General features: G+C 40.2%; 1 protein-coding gene across 2 annotated transcripts in view; it reads right to left on the reverse strand.

Moving 5' to 3' along the window:
- The window catches only part of LOC102798624 (ras-related protein Rab-26-like), a 54,751-nt gene extending 38,143 nt beyond the window's left edge, over nt 1-16,608 (reverse strand). For both annotated transcript variants that reach the window (XM_006791420.2, XM_087839824.1), the window contains exons 1-2: nt 16,118-16,608; nt 14,340-14,450 (exon numbers count right to left, since the gene is read on the reverse strand). In XM_006791420.2, the coding sequence (XP_006791483.1) occupies nt 14,340-14,450; nt 16,118-16,303 (297 nt within the window). In that variant the 5' untranslated portion in view covers nt 16,304-16,608. The remainder of the gene's footprint in view (nt 1-14,339; nt 14,451-16,117) is intronic.
- Between the last annotated feature and the right edge of the window lie 2,761 nt (nt 16,609-19,369).

Raw genomic sequence — 19,369 nt, forward strand, 5'->3', positions numbered from 1 at the left:
AACCCAGGGTGCGAATAATGAGTCGATTTCCAAAAAAGCTCTTTTTGAGCAAAACATTTTTCTCTCTGCCTTTTACAGTTTCAAAATAAGAAAATGGGAAAAAGCCTAAAAGGAAAAGTTTTGTAGATCTCAGTAGCGCTACCTTCGGCAAATATCACAGCGTGGAGAATCTTTTTGTAGCATTTAGAAGTATTTCACTTCTTGTTTTGTTTGGGGGGTTTTTTCCTACTTTTCCTGCAAAAGCATTGCACTTCTGTTAGATTCTTGGGCGCCTCTCATATGTATTACTCTTCTAATGTCTGGCTGCAGACTTTTTGATGGCGTTTAGGTCCCAGGATTGTGAAAACCATGGCAAAAGCAGAACCTTTGAAATACAAACAGTGTGATATTTGCTTCCAGAAGATGTTGGTGAAATGTACCTCACGTCAATGGCTGCAACACAAACAACGAATGATCAATTCCCCCCATGGGGTGTTGCTTTCTTCCTTTTTATATCCAAACATATGCTTGCTCATGATGATGGAAAATTCAGTTTTAACTTCTGAATACAGGAAAAGCTTCAGGCTCATTTAGATATTTATTTGCAAACTCCTGTTATTGAGCTTTTCTTCTCATGGCTCGGTCTTCTATGTGCAGGTGTTGCTGCCCAGTGCACCAGAGCACCACCACACAGGCGATCTCCAATATTTCTAATAACAGTCACTTTTAAGATTCACTATGACTGCTAAAAACACCTCCTTGTTGTATAATTGTCTTCTCCTGCTTTGTGGGTGTCAGTTACAGTAAATACATTTCGAATGCTAGGCAGCTTTGTAGAGGAACCCATGACTGCAGAGTGACTCCTCAAATGTCGTCTAAGCTCTAATTTAAGTTAGCGATCTTTATAAAACTCTTCTGAGCCATCAAATCTCTTGTAGTGCCCAAATCTTTGATCTTCGCCCTTTGCTTACTTCTCTGCAAGTATGCAAAACATAAGGAATTTCACTAACCTTAACCTTCTTCTCAGTTAACTTTGGAAACAGTAACATTTTGCCAACAGTTGCACAAAATTTTACTTATAAATATTCATGCATATTGGTTCTCGGTTTTAGTTCTCGTTTTTAATGTGTCCAAATATGCATTTTAGGGCCCAGTTCATCTTGATTCTAATTATTTTTAAAGCAGAAAAAAAACCCATTACTGCCATTTGCAGTGCATGACTATGCTTGGCACTTTAATTCCACCTACTCAGAAAAGGCAGGCGGGCAGACAAACTGGCAGGCGGGAGAGTGGATAATGGAGAAATCACTCAGGCATCTTGACACAAACTACCAAAAAATAAATAATAAAAAAGTATAGATGCTGGAAACTACTGACAGACAGATGCAAAGAGACCATTATCAGAGAGGCAATGCACTGTCAGTGACATGCACACTGACAGGTGATACATCAAAGAGAAGCGGAAGCTTTCAGAAAAGAAGATGCAATCATCAAGCCACAGCTTGATTTTTATGATGGGTCCGTTATCAGCCTCTCACATGCCAAAGATGCGTCTCTCCCTGCTGTCTTGCTTTCATCTTTTCATTGCTTTCTTTCAATATACAAAATTCTGACCACTTGAGAAAAAAGCAGAAGCAGAAGTTTAGAAAAGGTTTGAATCATCTAAAGAACTTAAATATTACAAGTAAAGATTTGCAATGCATTTCAGGAGTTGCAAACAATTATGTGTATTTTTCCACCAGAAAAACAACAGCAAAAACACAACAGAACAGAAAGTAGGGGTATTTCACATCACTGGAGCAAAATTATTATAGAAAATATGTTATTACGTCTCCTGAGGACCAACTGAGTTTCTGTAATGATGTGATGACTAACATCCACTTGTTGCATGAGTCACTATCCCAATGCCATCTAAAGATGATGACCTCATCTTACTTTGCATAAAACAGTTTTTAGCCATTACACAGACACTTAAAATGCAGTGCATAATAATGCACTCAGTAAGGTCAACAATCAGCAGCTATGAAGTGTGTACACTGACGACAGAAGTCAAAGGCAACCTGCAGTCAGTAATGGGTAAATACACGCACACAAGCACACATACAGAGGCCAGCATTAAAGTAAAATGATTCATATCATACTTGTACTTATTTAGCCTATTTCAGAGTGCCTTTGCTGAGATAGTCTGGCTCATGACTCACCGGTGTTAAGGACGGTGGCTCACACCATAAGCATGAATGTGTCTGTTGATTCATGTGAAAGTTGTGTGTTCAGAAGGATGTAATTATTTTTGTTGAGAAGTTCTTAAATAATCATATATATTACTTTTAATTATAATATTAATGGATCTGGTTTCAGTTTAACCGGTGAATCTAAATTGCCCATGGTTGTCTGTCTCTCTGTGATAGCCCTGCATCAGGGTAAGAACATTCAATGACTGGTGAGTCAACAACACTGCTTCATGGTCAGCACTCTATTTGCTCAAAACAGACCATTTGCATTGGTGCTGATGCCACACATCCCATCTATTATACTTTTTATTATCCAAATCTGTAAAATTGACTGTTAGCTATATTTAAAAATGCCATACTAAATCCTCAAACTTAGTGGAGTTGAAGGATAAAATAGAACAGATTTGAAAATATAAAGAAAAGTAAAGAAAATGTACTTTCTGCAGTTACTTACCGTGTCATTTTACAATAATGTGACAAATTCACACATTCAACAGAAAAAGAAAAAAGGTCAATTAATGAAGTCATAAGAAACTAGTTTCAGATGAACTAATGTTGAAGAAATGTTTTCTTTATCTCACTTGCATTTTTTAAAGCTTGCTAAAAAAAAAATTACGCATGTTTTTTTTTTTGCAGCCTATTTTTATAAAAAATGTTGCTTTAGAACAGCCCACCTGCAGTGTATGTGCAAACACTGATGTAAGACACACAGTCTGCTGCCCGCGTTTATCTCCCCTGGTTCCTTAACAGTCGTCACATCTGTTGAGCATCGTTATCAGGTTGCTGTTGTACATTTTGCGTACATCTGTGTGTGTCCGTAACAGCTACTAAATGTGCAGCGTAACGTGTGACTGAAAGGAAACCACACCAGCATCTCACTCCATGATTCAACTAAGCCCATCCGGTCGGCCATTCCCATCAACCGATTACAAGCATGTTTTACACAATTATCTACTTGGAAAGATAATGCTGCCTGATAATCACACTAAAATGTCAATTTAAGATTGATAAACCGACTGTTAAGCATGTCCCGTTTACCTATAAAGCTGCTATCAAAACAACTGACCACAGATTAAAATATGCCTTCCAGTGCAACTGCAAACTACCGAAGACAACCACACAAAGGTGTGATGACTGGCTCAGTATTATTGGAGTAAGAGGTCAAACAGTAAATCAGCTATTACACTTCTAGTTCCATTTAGAATTAGAAAGGTCACAATGACGTGTAATGACTTTAAATCAAAAGGGAACTGGTTAAAAAAAAAAATAACCGCTTTAAGCATTCAGTATCTTTGTAGTAAAGCTGCACTGAGCATGTGTTTTATGTCCTGATATCTTATGCACTGCGATCACTGCTCAAAACAGTGAGTGGGCGCATACATGGGCACGCATCACATCTCAGGTCATTTGTGGCAAATGTTCTTCACATGCCTCAGGACGTTCTACAACTCTGCATTGACAGTCTGACTGTGGGGGACAAATTCATGGTGCATGGCTCTATCAGTGGTGAAAAAACAATTAACATGCTTGTGGTCACACTTATGATCTGATGAGCCACCTTCAGGCTTTGATACTGTGGGATTTTCCATTGTAAATTCCCTTTTGGTTCTGTTGTAGCTATATCTATATATATAAAAAATTCCCCACTTGCCCTGTGGGTGATCTTTATCCTTCAAGCTTGAGGGTCCTGCACAGTATCTTTGATGTTCATAGGGCTGCACTTTTCTGGGCAGAGATGTCATTCCTGGAATCTGCTTGAGCGACTTACCCATTTTGGGGGTCACTACTCCAAGTACTCTGATTATCAAGGGTAGCACTATTGCTTTTACCGTCCACATCTTTTCTGGCTCCCTTCTCGGGTTTCTCAAGTATCTTTTGTTCCTTCTTCCTCTTGTTGCTATCACTTCGTGTAACTACCTCTGTTACTACAGTCTTCTTCCTCCGCTTGTCCACCACTACTATGTCTGGATCTTAACTCCGTTATTCTCAACCACCCTATTATCCCATTTTGACCATGGGACTTCCTGGCCATACTCATCATAGATGTTCCTGTACACTATGCTGGCCACTTGGTTATGTCCTGCCTGCTTGCATTGTACACACTGCTGTTATGTGCTGTATTGTCCCTGAGACCATCTCAGATTTGCCTAATCAATATTTATGCCATTTTTTGTTTTAAAGATGTTTTTCTAAAACACATTTCTGTTTTTCGTTTAGAACTATCAGAATAAAAAAAATGACTAAAGTTTGTATCCCATCTACTATTATTATTTTTATCAACGTTTACTGGAGTATTTCTTTATTCTAGTATCTGTACTTCTACTTCAGAATGTGTGCTTTTGCAAAGTCTGAATGCCACATAAAAGAACAGTCGTTATCATGCTCAGCCCATGGGAAGTGAGGAAAATAGGCAGGCGTGCTGACCTGAGTGACTTTTGGAAGGGCCAAATTATTATTGCCAAGGGACTCGGCCAGAAGCAACGCAATCCTTTCAGTAACAGTGAATACCTACCAAACACGGCCTGAGCCGGAAAAAAAAAATCTCACCAGGATATTTGCTTTGACATGGTATGTGTTGAAACAAGTCTGAGCCATGGCAGCAACTTAAAATAATCATGTACTGTTCAGGCCTCTGCATCGTGGTAAGATTCCTCGCTTTTAAGACACGAATAAGACTTGGTTTCAGTGTATTTCATTCAAGGTCCTGTTTTAAAATATAGATATTTCTGACATTTCACAGACGAAATGACTAAAGCACAGAGAAATATTCTAATCCCTATTAATCATTACATTTCATCCTCATTATGTAACATATTCATGCTTATTGATATGTTTTGTTCCTGTGCCAAGATGACAACATAATTTACAGCTGATTCAAATCCTCTGTAACACCACTGACCTTCTCTCTCAGCTCTCTGTGCTGCCACTGCCTCTGTCATATCTCTCTGCATTGGCAGGAGGAACACACCCGTCTTCACTGTCATGTAAATGCACACACTTTAACAGACAGTCCTCAGCACTGCCTTCATAATAAGACTAGACTTCTTTGAATTATTCAACATCTGCTCTGTTCACAGATGAAAAAAGATAAATTATAAATAAATTGTTGCTGATGACTAATTCAGTAAAATTAACCGGGCAATTCACATGAGATAAATGAAGGTAAATGGACACAGTGTAAGGTAATGACTATACCAGCTTTTGTAAGAAATCCTTCAATTACAAAAATGTCTCCGTTATCCACATTAACTTAGATAAAAGTGAACCTACCTCTCATTGTCGTTATAACGGTTGTAGGAAGTCTCTGCAGTTTGCCTGCATCATAGACCCCACCCCCATATGTTGCACATTTTAAGTACTACCACAAATAACATCAGCGGAAAGTGAAATATGAATCAATGTTGTTCCCTGGTGAATGTGCAAATCACGCCTGCTGCACTTAAAAATGGAAGCTTGATGTTTACATACTTCTCCGTCATCAGTGAGGTATGAAAATCCTGACACACATGAGTCTGATGTTCATTAGTACATATATTAGAGAACATTTACAGATAAGAATAATGATTGGTATACAGTAAGGGGCAGGTGGCTCCACGGTGTACTGGTTTACATATTTGCGTAACAAGCGAGAGATCCTTGAGCATCCGCCATAAACACCAGCCAAATCAAACATGCAGAGCCACCCGCGTCGGCCACGCCCTGTCAATAAGGAAGCGGTTGAAAGCAGCTTCACGAAGGCAGAGACAGTACCTTGTGTTTTAGTTATTTTGAAGTATAGAAGTATAGTAAATGCATTATGTAACATGGTGTGTTATTTAACCCCCCCCCCACACACACACACCAAAAACACAACCTATTATTCATTTCATTCTTTTATCCAGCTCAGAAAGAGGTTGGTTTTCTATGACTCACAAAAAAACATGGTTGACTCTCTTTCTCACACACACACACACACACACACACACACACACACACACACACACACACACACACGCACGCACGCACGCACGCACGCACACGTACAGTAATACTCTGAGACAAATCACTAGACAAGAGCATTAAAGTGTTTACCAGGACAAGGCTACTGCAACAATATTTGTGCATCCCATAACGCAGTGATAACCATGGACTCATCCATTGTAGCTGAAGAGCATTAATGAATCTTGCCTAGAGTTGCACTGCACTGATAAAAGGTCTTAAGTACAATACAGACTACAAGCAGGAAGACATTAATTAGTATTCAAGATGTGATCCATGTCTCTTAAATGTGTCAGGGACATTTTATAGACCACTCCTAGACAGAGCGCTACTAGAACACTGGAGAACTGAGACTGTGTTGTGATATTTCATCTGTTCTGGGCTGTAGTCTGTGGTCAGTTGTAACTGATTTAATCCTCAGAAATAAAAATATTTATTAGGGCTGTGCCATATCATAAAGTCCACGATAATACTGGTATAATTAAAATACCAGTATTATATGGGGTAGCTGTAGCTCAAGAGGTAGGGCAAGTCATACACTAATTGGAAGGTTAGTAGTTTGATCCTTGACTGCTCCAGTCTGCATGCCAAATACATACATACATAGAAAAAACTGCTTCTTTAAAGTGCTTTAAGTGCTCCAGCAGAGCAGAAAAATGCGATGTTAGAACCAGCTGATTTATGTTTTAACCTTGTTGTGAAGCACTTTCGTGTACCTTCAGTTTCAAATGTGCTATATAAATAAAGTTGTATTGTATTGTACAAAAATCTGCACGCATACACAATAATGACCAAGCCCAGCTATGTCTGAGAGCGAGAGCTGGGTGTCAGTCTCCAATGGCAATTTACTAGCTAAAAAGGAGGTTACTTTAAAAACCTCCAGCAAAGCACCATTCTTTGCAACTTTTCATTGCTTAAAGGGAAAAAGGCACACCAGCAACTACAATAAGGCTACAAAGGCACAAGAGGAAGGCATGCTAGCAGCTGGTGATGTGATACCCCAAAAGTCAACAAATAACTCATCGAGTATCGCTAGAGCACTTGCCAGCTGTGGTCACAATCAAGTGTGTGGGGATGGAGAGGGGGGACCCAAATGACATTTGACATTACCTTGGTCACTATTAAACTAAAGCATTAAGCAGTTATGTCATACGTTTGCCTAAACTTTCCATTGGCGACACTAACTGGACTACATTTGTGCTTACATTTGACCCATGCTGTGTCACTGTATATAATGCGTCACTAATACTGCATTATAATCTTCCAGCTGCTGGCACCTCAGTAGATTCACACTTCAAATTAGGTAATATGACATCAGTGGCAGCAGCTCACTTATAGATGCTGATGCCTGCAAGTTGCAATCTCCAATAAGCACACCTTAGTATTTAAATATAAATCATCAATTATATAATTATTGCAAGTTTCTTTGAAATATAGTGACATAAGGCCATATGACCCACCCCTAGAGTTAAAATGATCTGTTCCTAGCTCACTGGGCAACTTTCAGTATACTGGTTAGCCCACATGCCAGTATGAGATGAGCCCCCTGGAAATTTGGTTCAGAGATCAGACAGAAGCAGGGAAAGAACTTAGGTCAAGGGTGGTAATGCATATCAGTCGGTAAGGATGTTTCATAAATTCACACACACTGTAAAGCACAATTTGCAGATCACCACAAAATGAAAAAGAAACATTAATTTTAAGCCCATTGAGTGAGAAAACGTTAGTCAGGAGTTATAGGCAATATAGGTCTTATGACATATTTTTTAAGACATTTTCTTAAAAATAACAATTTCACCGATCAGCTGTTTCTGCTCAGTATCTTTAACCCTTTTTGTCAAATTCTAGCACCCTAAGTGCAAGGGGATTAAGAGCAACATAGTCCAAACAATGGCCGTTGAGCCTGTGTTGTTCCCACACATATTACTGTAACACTGAGTCAACATATAGCTTTAAATATTGAGATAATAATGAATTCTTCACCTGGGCTCTGGCTGTTCGGAGAATGTGAGGGAGGAGAGATGGAAACACAAGCACACAGTTACAGAAGAACAGGTTATGCAACACAAAATTAAACTATATCCATATAAACTTCATATAAACATCCCATATCTCATTTCACTACTATAGAAATACATGCTGAAAAATGAAACTACTGCCCAGCCGAGGCGAAATCTGTGGTTGCATAAGATATCTATCACTTTGGGTGCAGCAGACATAACTGACAGCTGAGAGCAGCTCCCTTGTCTCTTACTAGAGGTGAGAAGTGATGCTCTTCTCTCAACCACTCTGTCAAATGAAGGACTGAAGTATTCGTTCTCTCTGTTGTCCTTAAATGAAATACACCGTGAAAAGGAAGCAGCAGGAAAGGTTGTTTTTCCAAGTACAGACATAAAAAGAAGGTTCGTTGGAGTAAGGCTTCTTTTTGAGCATTTTGTGTTTCTTTTTCTCTCTGGCATCATTTCCCTTTCTATTTCCCTTTGTTTCTTCATTCAGACAACATTTCTTATCTAAGCTATAAATAAATTTTGTTAACTTTTGTTTTCTTTCTCTAGCTTTTATAATTTCCACTTATCCCCCAGCTGGTTGCAGCAGATGGTTGCCCATTCTTGAGCCCGATAAGGCAGTGGGCTCTTCCGGTTAAAAGAGTTTTTCCTTCCCACAGTTGCCAAGTCCTTGCTCATAGTGGATTATCTGATTGTTGGGGAGCTCTCTCTAATATTGTAGGGATTTTACCTTGCGATATAAAGCTCCTTGAGGCAACTGTTGTTGTAAATTGGCATTATAAAAATAAAACTGAATTAAATTCAGATAAATTCCCTGTTGCTATTTGGAACTGTGGGATTGAGTTAAATGTGAAAAAAAAATGCATCCCTTCAGGCTCCAGCATTTAAAAGGATAAACAAAACATTATTTTTTAGCAAGAATATGCATGAAATGCCAAACAGGATGCCAGGGAGGGAAGTGACAGGAAAATGAAGGAAACTTAATGTATGATGGATGTGAACAATTACAGTTGATATTGGTTTCTCAGTGCATGAAAATCTCATTGCAACGGACAGAGACGTACACAGTGCATGCTTTCCTCTGCACTTTGGTGTTGTGCACCTCCTAATATTGGCATACTACATGCACATGGCCATTCTAGTTGGGCTCAAGTCACAACCAAGAGGAGCTTCACATGCTTTTCAGCGATATGACAATGCAGGAGAGTAGATTTTCACAGATGGCGCAGAGGGAGATTGATAAAAGAGTTGAAAAAGATGAGACGTCTCCAAAAGAATTTGAAACAAAAACCTTGCTGTTTTTTTGTTTGTCCATTGTTTTGACTTTTTGTAATAATATTCCAGTCATTATGCTGTGATTTTTTTCCTTAGTTGCTTTGCCTCTTGTTAGGTAGACTGTTTAATTTGGCAGATTTTAATGCCAAATGCCCTTTCTGATTCGACACTAAAATTTCTCACAGGATCAAACCAGGAATCTTTTGTTAGGCAAATGTGTAAATCACAAACATACGCTATATTGTAAAAGCTGTCACTCACCCATTCCAGTCATTCTAGTAACTTCCGTGGCCACAGGTGTATAAAAACAAGCACCTAGGCATGCACACTGGTTCTACAAACATTTGTGAAAGAGTGTGTCACTCAGTGGTACTGTGACAGACTGCCATTGTGTAACAAGTCCAATCGTGACATTTCTCACTGAGAAATTTATAAATATTCCACAGTCAACTGTTAGTGGCATTGTAACAAAGTGGAATCGATAGGAAACAACAGCAACTCAAGAACAGTGCGTAGAGAGCTTCATGGAAAGGGTTTTTATTGCTGAGCAGCTGCGTCCAAACCTTACGTCATAAAGTACACTGCAAAATGTCGGATGCAGTGCTAGAAAGCATGCCGGCACTGGACTCTAGAGCAGCGGAGACGTATTCTCTGAAGTGGTGAATAACGCGTCTCTGTCTGGCCATCTGATGGACGAGTCTGAGTTTGGAGGTTGCCAGGAACACTGTGCTGTCTCACTGCATTGTGCCAAATGTAAAGATTGATGCAGGGGGGATTGTGGTGCGGTTGTGTTTCAGGAGTTCATCTTAGCCTCTTAGTTCAAGTGAAAGGAACTCCTATGCGTCAGCATACCACGACATTTTGGAAAATTTCATGCTCCCAACTTTGTGCTAACAGTTCGGGGATGAGCTCTTCCTGTTCCAACATGACTTCGCACCGGTGCGCAAAGCAAGGTCCATAAAGACATGAATGAATGAGTTTAGTTTGAAAGAACTTGAGTGGCCTTTACAGTTTAGTCCTAACCACAACCTGATAGAAGACTTTCCAGAAGAGTTGAAGCTGTTTCAGCAAAGGGTGGGCTGACATCAGACAGTAGACAAAAACTTTTGGCAACACAGTGTATGAAAGTAAAATATCAAAATGTATTTCGTATAATGGAGTAATGGCACCAATTGTGTAATTTCTGAAAACTTTCATTTAATATCTGTCATAATTTATTTTTGTTTGGGTAACAAGTCATTTACACACACTAATACCTGCAAAGTCCCGATGCATTAGCATTTGTATTAACTGTCAACACACTGACTCTGAAGATGATCACTTGTCCCACTTTTATGCAAATTTTCAATTTCAATTGAACTATAACAAGAGACAGTTCATTACCCTGAAAACTGAACTGCTCTGGTTAAAATTTTAGTTCCTAAAAACTTTTACATGTGCAAAACAGTGATGTGAAAGTAGAAACGAATTTGAAAGACAGACACATTTACGCATTTCTGGAACCAGTGATAAATCTGCGACACAAACATTTCTTGGTGTGATTCATTAGGCAGCTAGAGACTTGAATTCACCCTATTAACCTGGTAGGGTTGATATCATATCATCGCCATGAGTGTGGAATAGAGAGCTATGTCTGCTTCCCATTTGTGTTATGACAGTAAGCAAGGTACGGTCTAACCTTTCACTCTTATCTGTAATTTAATCCTTTATAAGCATCCTGCATGGATTTTTGAAGCGAAACACAAGTGCAGAGATGCAGCACATTTTGCATTCACACTCACTGTATCTTAGGCCAAACTATGTACTAATGCAACTCTAATCCCGAGAACATGTTGAGGTTTAAATGAGATGAGAATGCAATAAACAAGAGGGGAAAGGAAAACATTGCGTCTTGCTGGAGAGCTTTGAAGTGAGAACTGGATCAAATCCCCATACGAAGCAAATTGCCTCTCTTTCCCACCAACTAAAGGGGATCAAAACTGTCTGTCCTAAAAATAAGAATCACTCCCCGTCCTTCTTCCTTTCTCTGTGTATTCTCCATGGGAAGACAAACACCACAGACCTTCAAGTTTTCCCTCCAACTCAACAAAGCCCTGGTATTTTGTCTTAAAAACAAACAGATAAGCCGCTCACTGTTGTCACTGTTTAAACAAGTTAACATTCATGTTTACATAGATATCCGTGTCCAGTTTTAAGCGATTAGGTAATTATAATCATTCTGTGATCTGTTTTAAACGTAAATTTTTAAAAACCCCAACAAAATATAATAAGAGAAATAGAACTGCAGACGATCCTCATGAGTCCTGGGCGATCTGTTTCAAGAACTGAACTGCTTAACGCGAACCCATGCAGAAGACAAAGGGAGCTTTGACGAGAGATCATTATTCACGTAATACAGCTCTGTGCTACACTGCGATTAAATAATAAGTCAATAAGGCAAAAGAGCTGAGTAAGTGCTAAACTTTATGCGTCCGGTTCTTTTTCCTCCATTAGCATTAAATGTAGCAGACAGAGGCCTCCTCTGTACTTGGAGAGGCCTAAATGTGCATCAGCATTACGGTGCTATAAGTGTCATAAGAGACATTGCATAAGTAAATAATTCAACCGCTCACCCACCCACAAACTCGTCCAGCCCACACGGGACTATACAATGGCTGGATATTTAGTTTACCACACACAGGGACACACAGACACACACAAACATAAATTACTAGACTACTGTACATTTATGTAATATTATAACCCTGTTCCCCCAAAAAAGTTGGGAAGCCGTGCAACCTGTGACAAAAACAGAATTAAATTTAAATCATGTCGGTGATTTTACAAAGCAAGCTAAAACTAAAAAGCTTTAATTTTAGAGAAATATAAAGAGGTTAAACACATAATACAGACTGAAAGCATAATACAGACTTTCTGGGGAAAGTGCTTACAGTATATAAATTTTTGTCTTTCTATGGTAAAGAATGTGTAGATGTAGTGATGACTTGCAGTCACATTAATCACATCTCAATTCTTATTCTTTCAGTTTACTCTTTAAACTGGGGCGATCGTGGCTCAAGAGTTGGGAGTTCGCCTTGTAATCGGAAGGTTGCCGGTTTGAGCCCCGTCTTGGACAGTTTTGGTCGTTGTGTCCTTGGGCAAGACACTTCACCCATTGCCTACTGGTGGTGGTCAGAGGGCCCGGTGGCGCCAGTGTCTGGCAGCCTCGCCTCTGTCAGTGCGCCCCAGGGTGGCTGTGGCTACAATGTAGCTTACCATCACCAGTGTGTGAATGTGTGGCTGACTGGATGTGTAAAGTGCTTTGGGGTACATTTAACACAACGGCAAACCTAACCAAACTGCTTTTTGTACCCAGCCATGTTGCTGAACTATCGCCAGTGAATCTAATTAGTCTACAAAGTAATAGCATATAATTGTCAAAAACAAGCAAAAAAATATCTCAGCATGAACATGTAAAGATTTATTTTTACGTTATTCTCGGTTACATGTGGAGTTTGAACTGATTTGCAGTCACTCATCATGGGCATGAATGTTTTTCTTGACAGAAATGGTAGAGGCAATTTCAATCAATTGGTTTCTCATCACAGACCTGGATTTTTAGCGTAGTCCACAAATTCAGTTTCTGTAGGGTTGAGGTCAGAGCTTTAGGATGGCCATTCAATAATCTTATTGATCGTCTCAAGTTTCAACTGTCTAGCTGGTGATTTGAAGTGAAATTGAAGAATTTTGAGGTAGTTCTCCTTTTTCGTTATTCCATACACCTTGTGCAATGATCCAGTGCCACTGGCAGCAAAACAGCCTCATAGGATAATGCAACCACCACCTTGCTTGACAGCTGGTGAAAGCCTCACTTTTAAACATACAGCTCGTCATTGTGACCAAAAGTAAAGCTAGAATTCGCCTTCTTAGCTCTTCACTGAGTTGCTTGGACTTTCCCATTGTTCTGAGTACATCAGTCCAATAAATTCTGTCAAACAAATCCTTTTTATGCTGGCAAAGAGAACCTACCAGTTGCAGTCAATCATGATCACCGATGATGTTAATAAGCCTTGGCCTTGTCAAGTTAAAAAACCTTTTATTGCCTTCAGCATCAGTTAGTAAGTGTGTGTAATTAAGCCTGTATGCATACTTTCAAATGTGTGTAGATTAGAGAAAATCCCCCCCAAAATTTCAAATTGCACACTCAATTCTTGTTTTTTTAAAAAAAAGTAATTAAAGATGTGTGCTGTATAATTATTGCATCCTGGAAAAAGAACAGTTCAAATCTTTTAAAAGCACCCAAAATGATTACAACAATCATTCTGATAACAAGTGTATGTAAACTGACCACAACTGTATCTGCCAGATTCTATCAAGAAAAGGAATATACAGCAAAAAGATAAACCTGTTTCTACTTTTATTTTAATCTATGGGCATCAAACTGAACAACGCATTTTATGACTTAATGATTAAAAGTAGCACATTTTTGCAAATATGATTCTCAGTATCACCTAAGTGAACACCTGTTTCTGTCACATGCACAGACACCTGAATGTGATCAAAAGAAGACATGGATAAATTTCTCTATAGTTGCCCATGCGGGACCATGAAACTGGCACATGATAGGCACTGTGATTGCCCAGGGAGACTAAAAAACTAAAGCATGTCGAACTAATTTAAGAAATCAATATCGTATCTTGTGAGACATCTCACACAGGAGATAGTCAGAGTTCTGGGACATGTAAAGTGACTGAATAGCTTTAAAAAGAAAATCCCATTAGAATATGGCCCCATTTAGAAACAACACAATCTGAAAGTGTGTATGAAAGTGCATGTGTGCAGGGAATTGGTTTATGTTTGTTTTTGTTTGGCTCTCGTGATTTAAACTCACCCTAAAGTCGATGCCCACAGTGGAGATGAAGCTGCCGGCCAGGAAAGCTCCGTCTTTGAATCGGACCAGAAGACAGGTTTTCCCCACACCAGAATCTCCAACCAGCATCACCTGCACAGGTATTCCAGCAGGAGTGAGTTAGAGGCATGTGAGGGATATGATTCCCCCCCCCCCCAAAAAAAAGTAAATGCCAGAAATAACTGAAATAATTAGCATGAACAGGAGGAAGCTGTTGCTCATTTGTTTAATTAACTATCAGCGTCTGATTGTTTGTCATCGCCGCATCTGAATCATTCGGCTAAATTGGTCCTGGTATTCTGGTGCTTGGCCACGGAAGAAGGTGTACGTGGATGAATGTGTGACTCCTTGCTGCGGCCAGTTGATGTCCTTAAAGCCTTTCTGTAAGTGCATGATGTATTCGTACGCGGTTAACTTTATTGCAGAAAAGCGAGCTGTACATTTCTCTTGTTATTCAGAGCTGTGATTAGGTTAAAGGTTTTATGTGATTACTATTATCAGTTTAGCTCAGGCACTTTGGGACCTGGAGTATGGAAATTAAAAGCGCCTCCTGGGTCCGTAGAGAGGAAGCAGAGAGGACACGAAAGAACCAGGAAGGAGAATTAAAAAAGGTCCCACTTCTTTTTATCTCTAAAAATCTTGTTTCTTTTGTGACCCCTCCCTCAGAAGCCTCACCCATATTCAGACCTTTGAAGGAGTGTGCAAGAGAAGGTGGATTCTCTGTCTCTCTTATATTTAATGTGATTATTGACCAGAGAGAGCCATAATACATGGAACATGGCAAAATGCCCGACAAATGACACTTTTCAGAGCACGATCAGATAGAGGTACAGTGCAATCTCTCAAAAGCCTCCTGCTAACCTTGAATCTACAGGTTGGACTATAATCCAGTGCTGAATTATCAAAAGAAATCAAAAGAGAAGGATTAGAGAGAATTTCGAAAGCACTTGTCAGAGCTGTAGGAAATCAGTGTGGCAGCATATGATGCTACTGAAGAAAAGCCCGGCAGTAGAGATTTTCACCCGTAGAAATCTGAGCCCAAACTGAAACAGGTTAATCCAACCTTTTGAAAATATGGAAGTAGAAGCCCTTCATTTAAGTGGCTTACATGGAACAATCCATTCTTTCAAATGGAAAAAAAGCAACACAAGGCCATCTCTCCTCTCACATCAAACAGCTGCTTCAAAAACACGGAGTAGGTGGCAAGGGCCCCTTGAAGCTACGCTGGGAGTACACACAGGGAATCTGTGGGTGTAAATCTGTGTTTGTGTTGAGGTGAAGTGGCAGCTCTGCACACCCAGTACCCTCACATTAGGTTGTGTACACCAACAACTCAACCTGCTTCTGAGGAAAACGTGTTATTAACCGGTTGCTCGGAAGGAGCAAATGATTTGTTGGTTGGCTGTTGTAGTGCGATGCGCCCCTTCTCCGGGTTATCGATTGTTTATTGACACAGCTGCTGTCGCGGGTTCGCTGCTGTTTAAATGATAAAGGTGGTGGTAAAACGGAAGACAATGAAAGCTGGGCAGGACAACGGCAGCAGCAGGCATAAAGTAGACTACAATCGGGTTTATCGTGCCTAAAATACACACACATACACAAAAGCATGCATATCATTTGCTCGATATTTAGTTTTTGACCTTCGTGGGTGTGTTGTTTTGCAAATTATACCCCACCGCACCCTTTCATGCAAAGTCCTACAACACAGTCGACTTTTGCGTGACTTGGGTTGGCTGAGTAACATCGGCGGACACCTTTACCTTGAAAGCGATGTCATAAAACTCGCTGCTGTTGCTGATGGACGGTCTGCTGGGATGGACTACACCATTCATCTGAACGATGCCCGGGCTTCCTCTCGCAGATTTCCCGGTCCCTTTCCCGGAGGGGCTGCCCGCGGACGGGCTGTTGGTCGCTGCTTTGCCTTTGACTGCCTTCTTGCGAGACATGTCTCAAGATTTTATAGTTTGTTTGTTTCTTTAAAAAAAAAAAACTATTCTCAACAGAATCAAACAAACAAAAAGCAAATCTAACCGGAATCTGCGCAAGGTAGGGCCGAAAAGTTGGAGCAGCGAAGAAGTTAAATCAGGTGATTTTTTTCACCTGTGCGTTGAACGCATGTTCCTCGACACCTTTCCACTCAAAGTAGGAGTGAATTTGTCGCAAATCGCTGGTGCTTCCGTTGTTGATCTGCCGCTTCCTGCTCTTGATAGGTTGCTCTTTCCAGGACAGCAGCTTCAGCACTGCGCGTAGTAACGGCAAAGCCGAAGGGGGCAGAGCTGAAGTCGATTTAGAGAGGAGGGGGGTTTTCAGGTTTAAACACAATCACGTGATTTCCAAAAGCATAACCTCCAATCGAGGGGGTCAGGGGCGCTCTCCGCGGTCCTGAAAAAGAAGAGCAGGAGGAGGGAAAAAAAATCAGCGGCACAGCTTTGCTACAGATTTGTGTGCAAGGAATTCTTCCACCTAAAAACGAAGTTTTGCGTTCAATGAAACCTTGATATTTGCAGGACTTTGGGTCAGTGTGTGCTAAAGTACAGAGCATTCAGATTTTTCTCTGTCAGCAGTCTGATTTTTATGTAATAAAGGTGATATGTTGTAAAGCCTCATAATAGTTTGCATTATACTTTAAAACAAAACTGCTTTTAAAGCAGCTAGTTTTGCTTTTTTAGTAATAAGCTTACCCTACTTTGTGTTACAGAAGCCGTTTTAAGGTGGTACAACATTTCCATGTATTATACTGATGATTAGCTTAGATTTTTGGCTGCAGGTCAGTACAAATAATTTTAAAAGGTTCTCTTATACATGAACGATCAAAAGAAAAACAGCTGAAACGCTTCGGCCACCTGTGGAACGTTCTTGTCTTGTGATTTCAACATTGCGCCGCAAGAGGGCGGTATAGCAATAAGAAACAAAGTCATAGAGCTTAAAACTCAGACCTACAGTTGCACTTTATACTTTGATTTCAAGAAAATGAATATGATTGATTTAAATGTGTGAGTTTTAGAAATTGAGAAACGACTATATTAGATCACTATTAGGAGTAAAATAAAAAGAGGTGCTACTGTTGCATGAGTCTGGCTTATATATCAGTACTACTGGTTGCTTCTGTCCAAACTACAGTAGGTTTTTCAGTTGCCTCCATAATCAAGAATGGTAAATGATGGTCACTTGATCCTCTCTGAACTAACCCACACCCTTTCTAATTCATATAATAGTTTTTCCTTCCGCAGCATGACTTCCGCAGCAGTTTTCTTTCCGTTCATTTTCCAGACTGTCCAGGCTCATTAGTCTATTAATGGCAATCATAGCCCAGAGACATTATTTGATGCCCACATCAGGGAGTCAAAGTGAGCTCTCATTATCCCCTCAGCTTTTCAGTGTGCTTTTCAGTGCGTCCGTAATTGTAATATCAGGCTGAAATTTCCACAGAGGAAGTCACATTTTAGATATGCAAGTTACAACTGAAAATCAATCCAGAAAGAAACAACAGAGCATTAAACAGGTTATGAGTCACATGTATAGAGGGATCAGTGTATTGAAATCATTGCATTTGGAATTTAGCTGATCCCTAAGTGGTTTTGACATAACTGTGGTAAACTTTTGCTGCTAAAATGACAAATGAATCTCTTCCTTTCTTTATTTTTGAATCCCCAACACTGAATTTCACATCAAGCCAAATTATATCCCACAGATTATTTGGGGATGTCTCTTAATTTGACCCCCAGCTCAAAAGTCAGTCGTTTTTGAGCTGGGGGTAGAAACAGAGCAGTTTGGTTGTTAACACACGGACAGCTGTAGCCTCTGCTTTCCGTCCCTCAGTTTGCTGTCTGTCAGCATTTTTCCACCCAGCTTCACGCAGGGCAGTGAGTGGATTTGGGGGGAATACAAACCCGAAAATCCACCAACCTTTTTGCACAGCTCCCTTCAACAGCTGAGATTCCTTCTGCCCCCAAAGCAGCTGTCTGCTGTGGCAACAGCTGGGCATTTTGGAGGGAATTAGGGACGTCGATAGGGAAGGTCACTGGAATCCATCCCTGCTTTCAGGAAAATTAACATCCTTGTCAAGATGAGTTAAATATGTCTAACGACTGTACTTTACATCGAGAGGCTGTAATGTACAGTTAGGGTGCCATATGCTTGTGCATGTTTATGAGTTTCTGTGCCAAGGCCCATGAATACAAAATGTGGAGGCAGTTCAGAGAAACCTAATGAAGCGAGTGTATTTTTCCTTTGCTGAAAGTAACAAACCAGACGTTAATTTCAAGCACTTGTTTAAGTATCGCGCACTGTAAAACAGCATCCAGTCACATAAACGTGGTAATCAGGCACAAATTACAGCACTCTTTCCCTGGTGCAAGGGTCATTAGATTTGCTCCATGATGATTACTGTGTGGGAGATTGCAAGTGGAATATAGCTGGTCGAGAGCTTGAAAGACAGAGAAAAAAGGGGGAAAAAGTGTTAAAATAATACCTGTAGTTGTGTATGTGTCTGGGTACCTGGTGTAGTAAGGTCATTGAACCCTCAGGGTCAGACCACTCTGCAGGCACACCCAAATGTTTGGCATTTGTCAGTTTACTCAGGGTCAGGTGCCCTGAGTGTGTGCTGGGTGGCGTGCAGCAGCCTGGCCAGTCGCTCAACCAAAGTCACAGCAACTGTTGATCTTTTGGCTGCTTCTTCTGTCAGCTGCCTGTGGCCTGAGTGCTGCAAGAGGGGGCAGGGGGCATCTTGCCAGCCCGAACCCCTGTTTGTCAGGCCTTGGCGAGAGCAGCCAACAGTGGACTGGTACCGCCTGGCACTTATTCGCTCCCCGAGGCAACTTAAATGAGAAAAACACACTGAGTGTATATGTGTGTCTCAGAGAAAAGTATGGGTGGGTGCTAGTTGTTTGTATGTGGTTATATCAAATATATTTTAATAAAAAACATTAAAAAAAAAGTGCACAGGTATAATATGAACAGAACAGTTTTTATTATAGATATTTAAATACTCAAGGAATGCTTTACTTCAACTA

The sequence above is a fragment of the Neolamprologus brichardi genome, chromosome 4 (genome assembly GCF_056152115.1).
Source record: "Neolamprologus brichardi isolate AB-2024 chromosome 4, ASM5615211v1, whole genome shotgun sequence".
Taxonomy (NCBI): Eukaryota; Metazoa; Chordata; class Actinopteri; order Cichliformes; family Cichlidae; genus Neolamprologus; species Neolamprologus brichardi.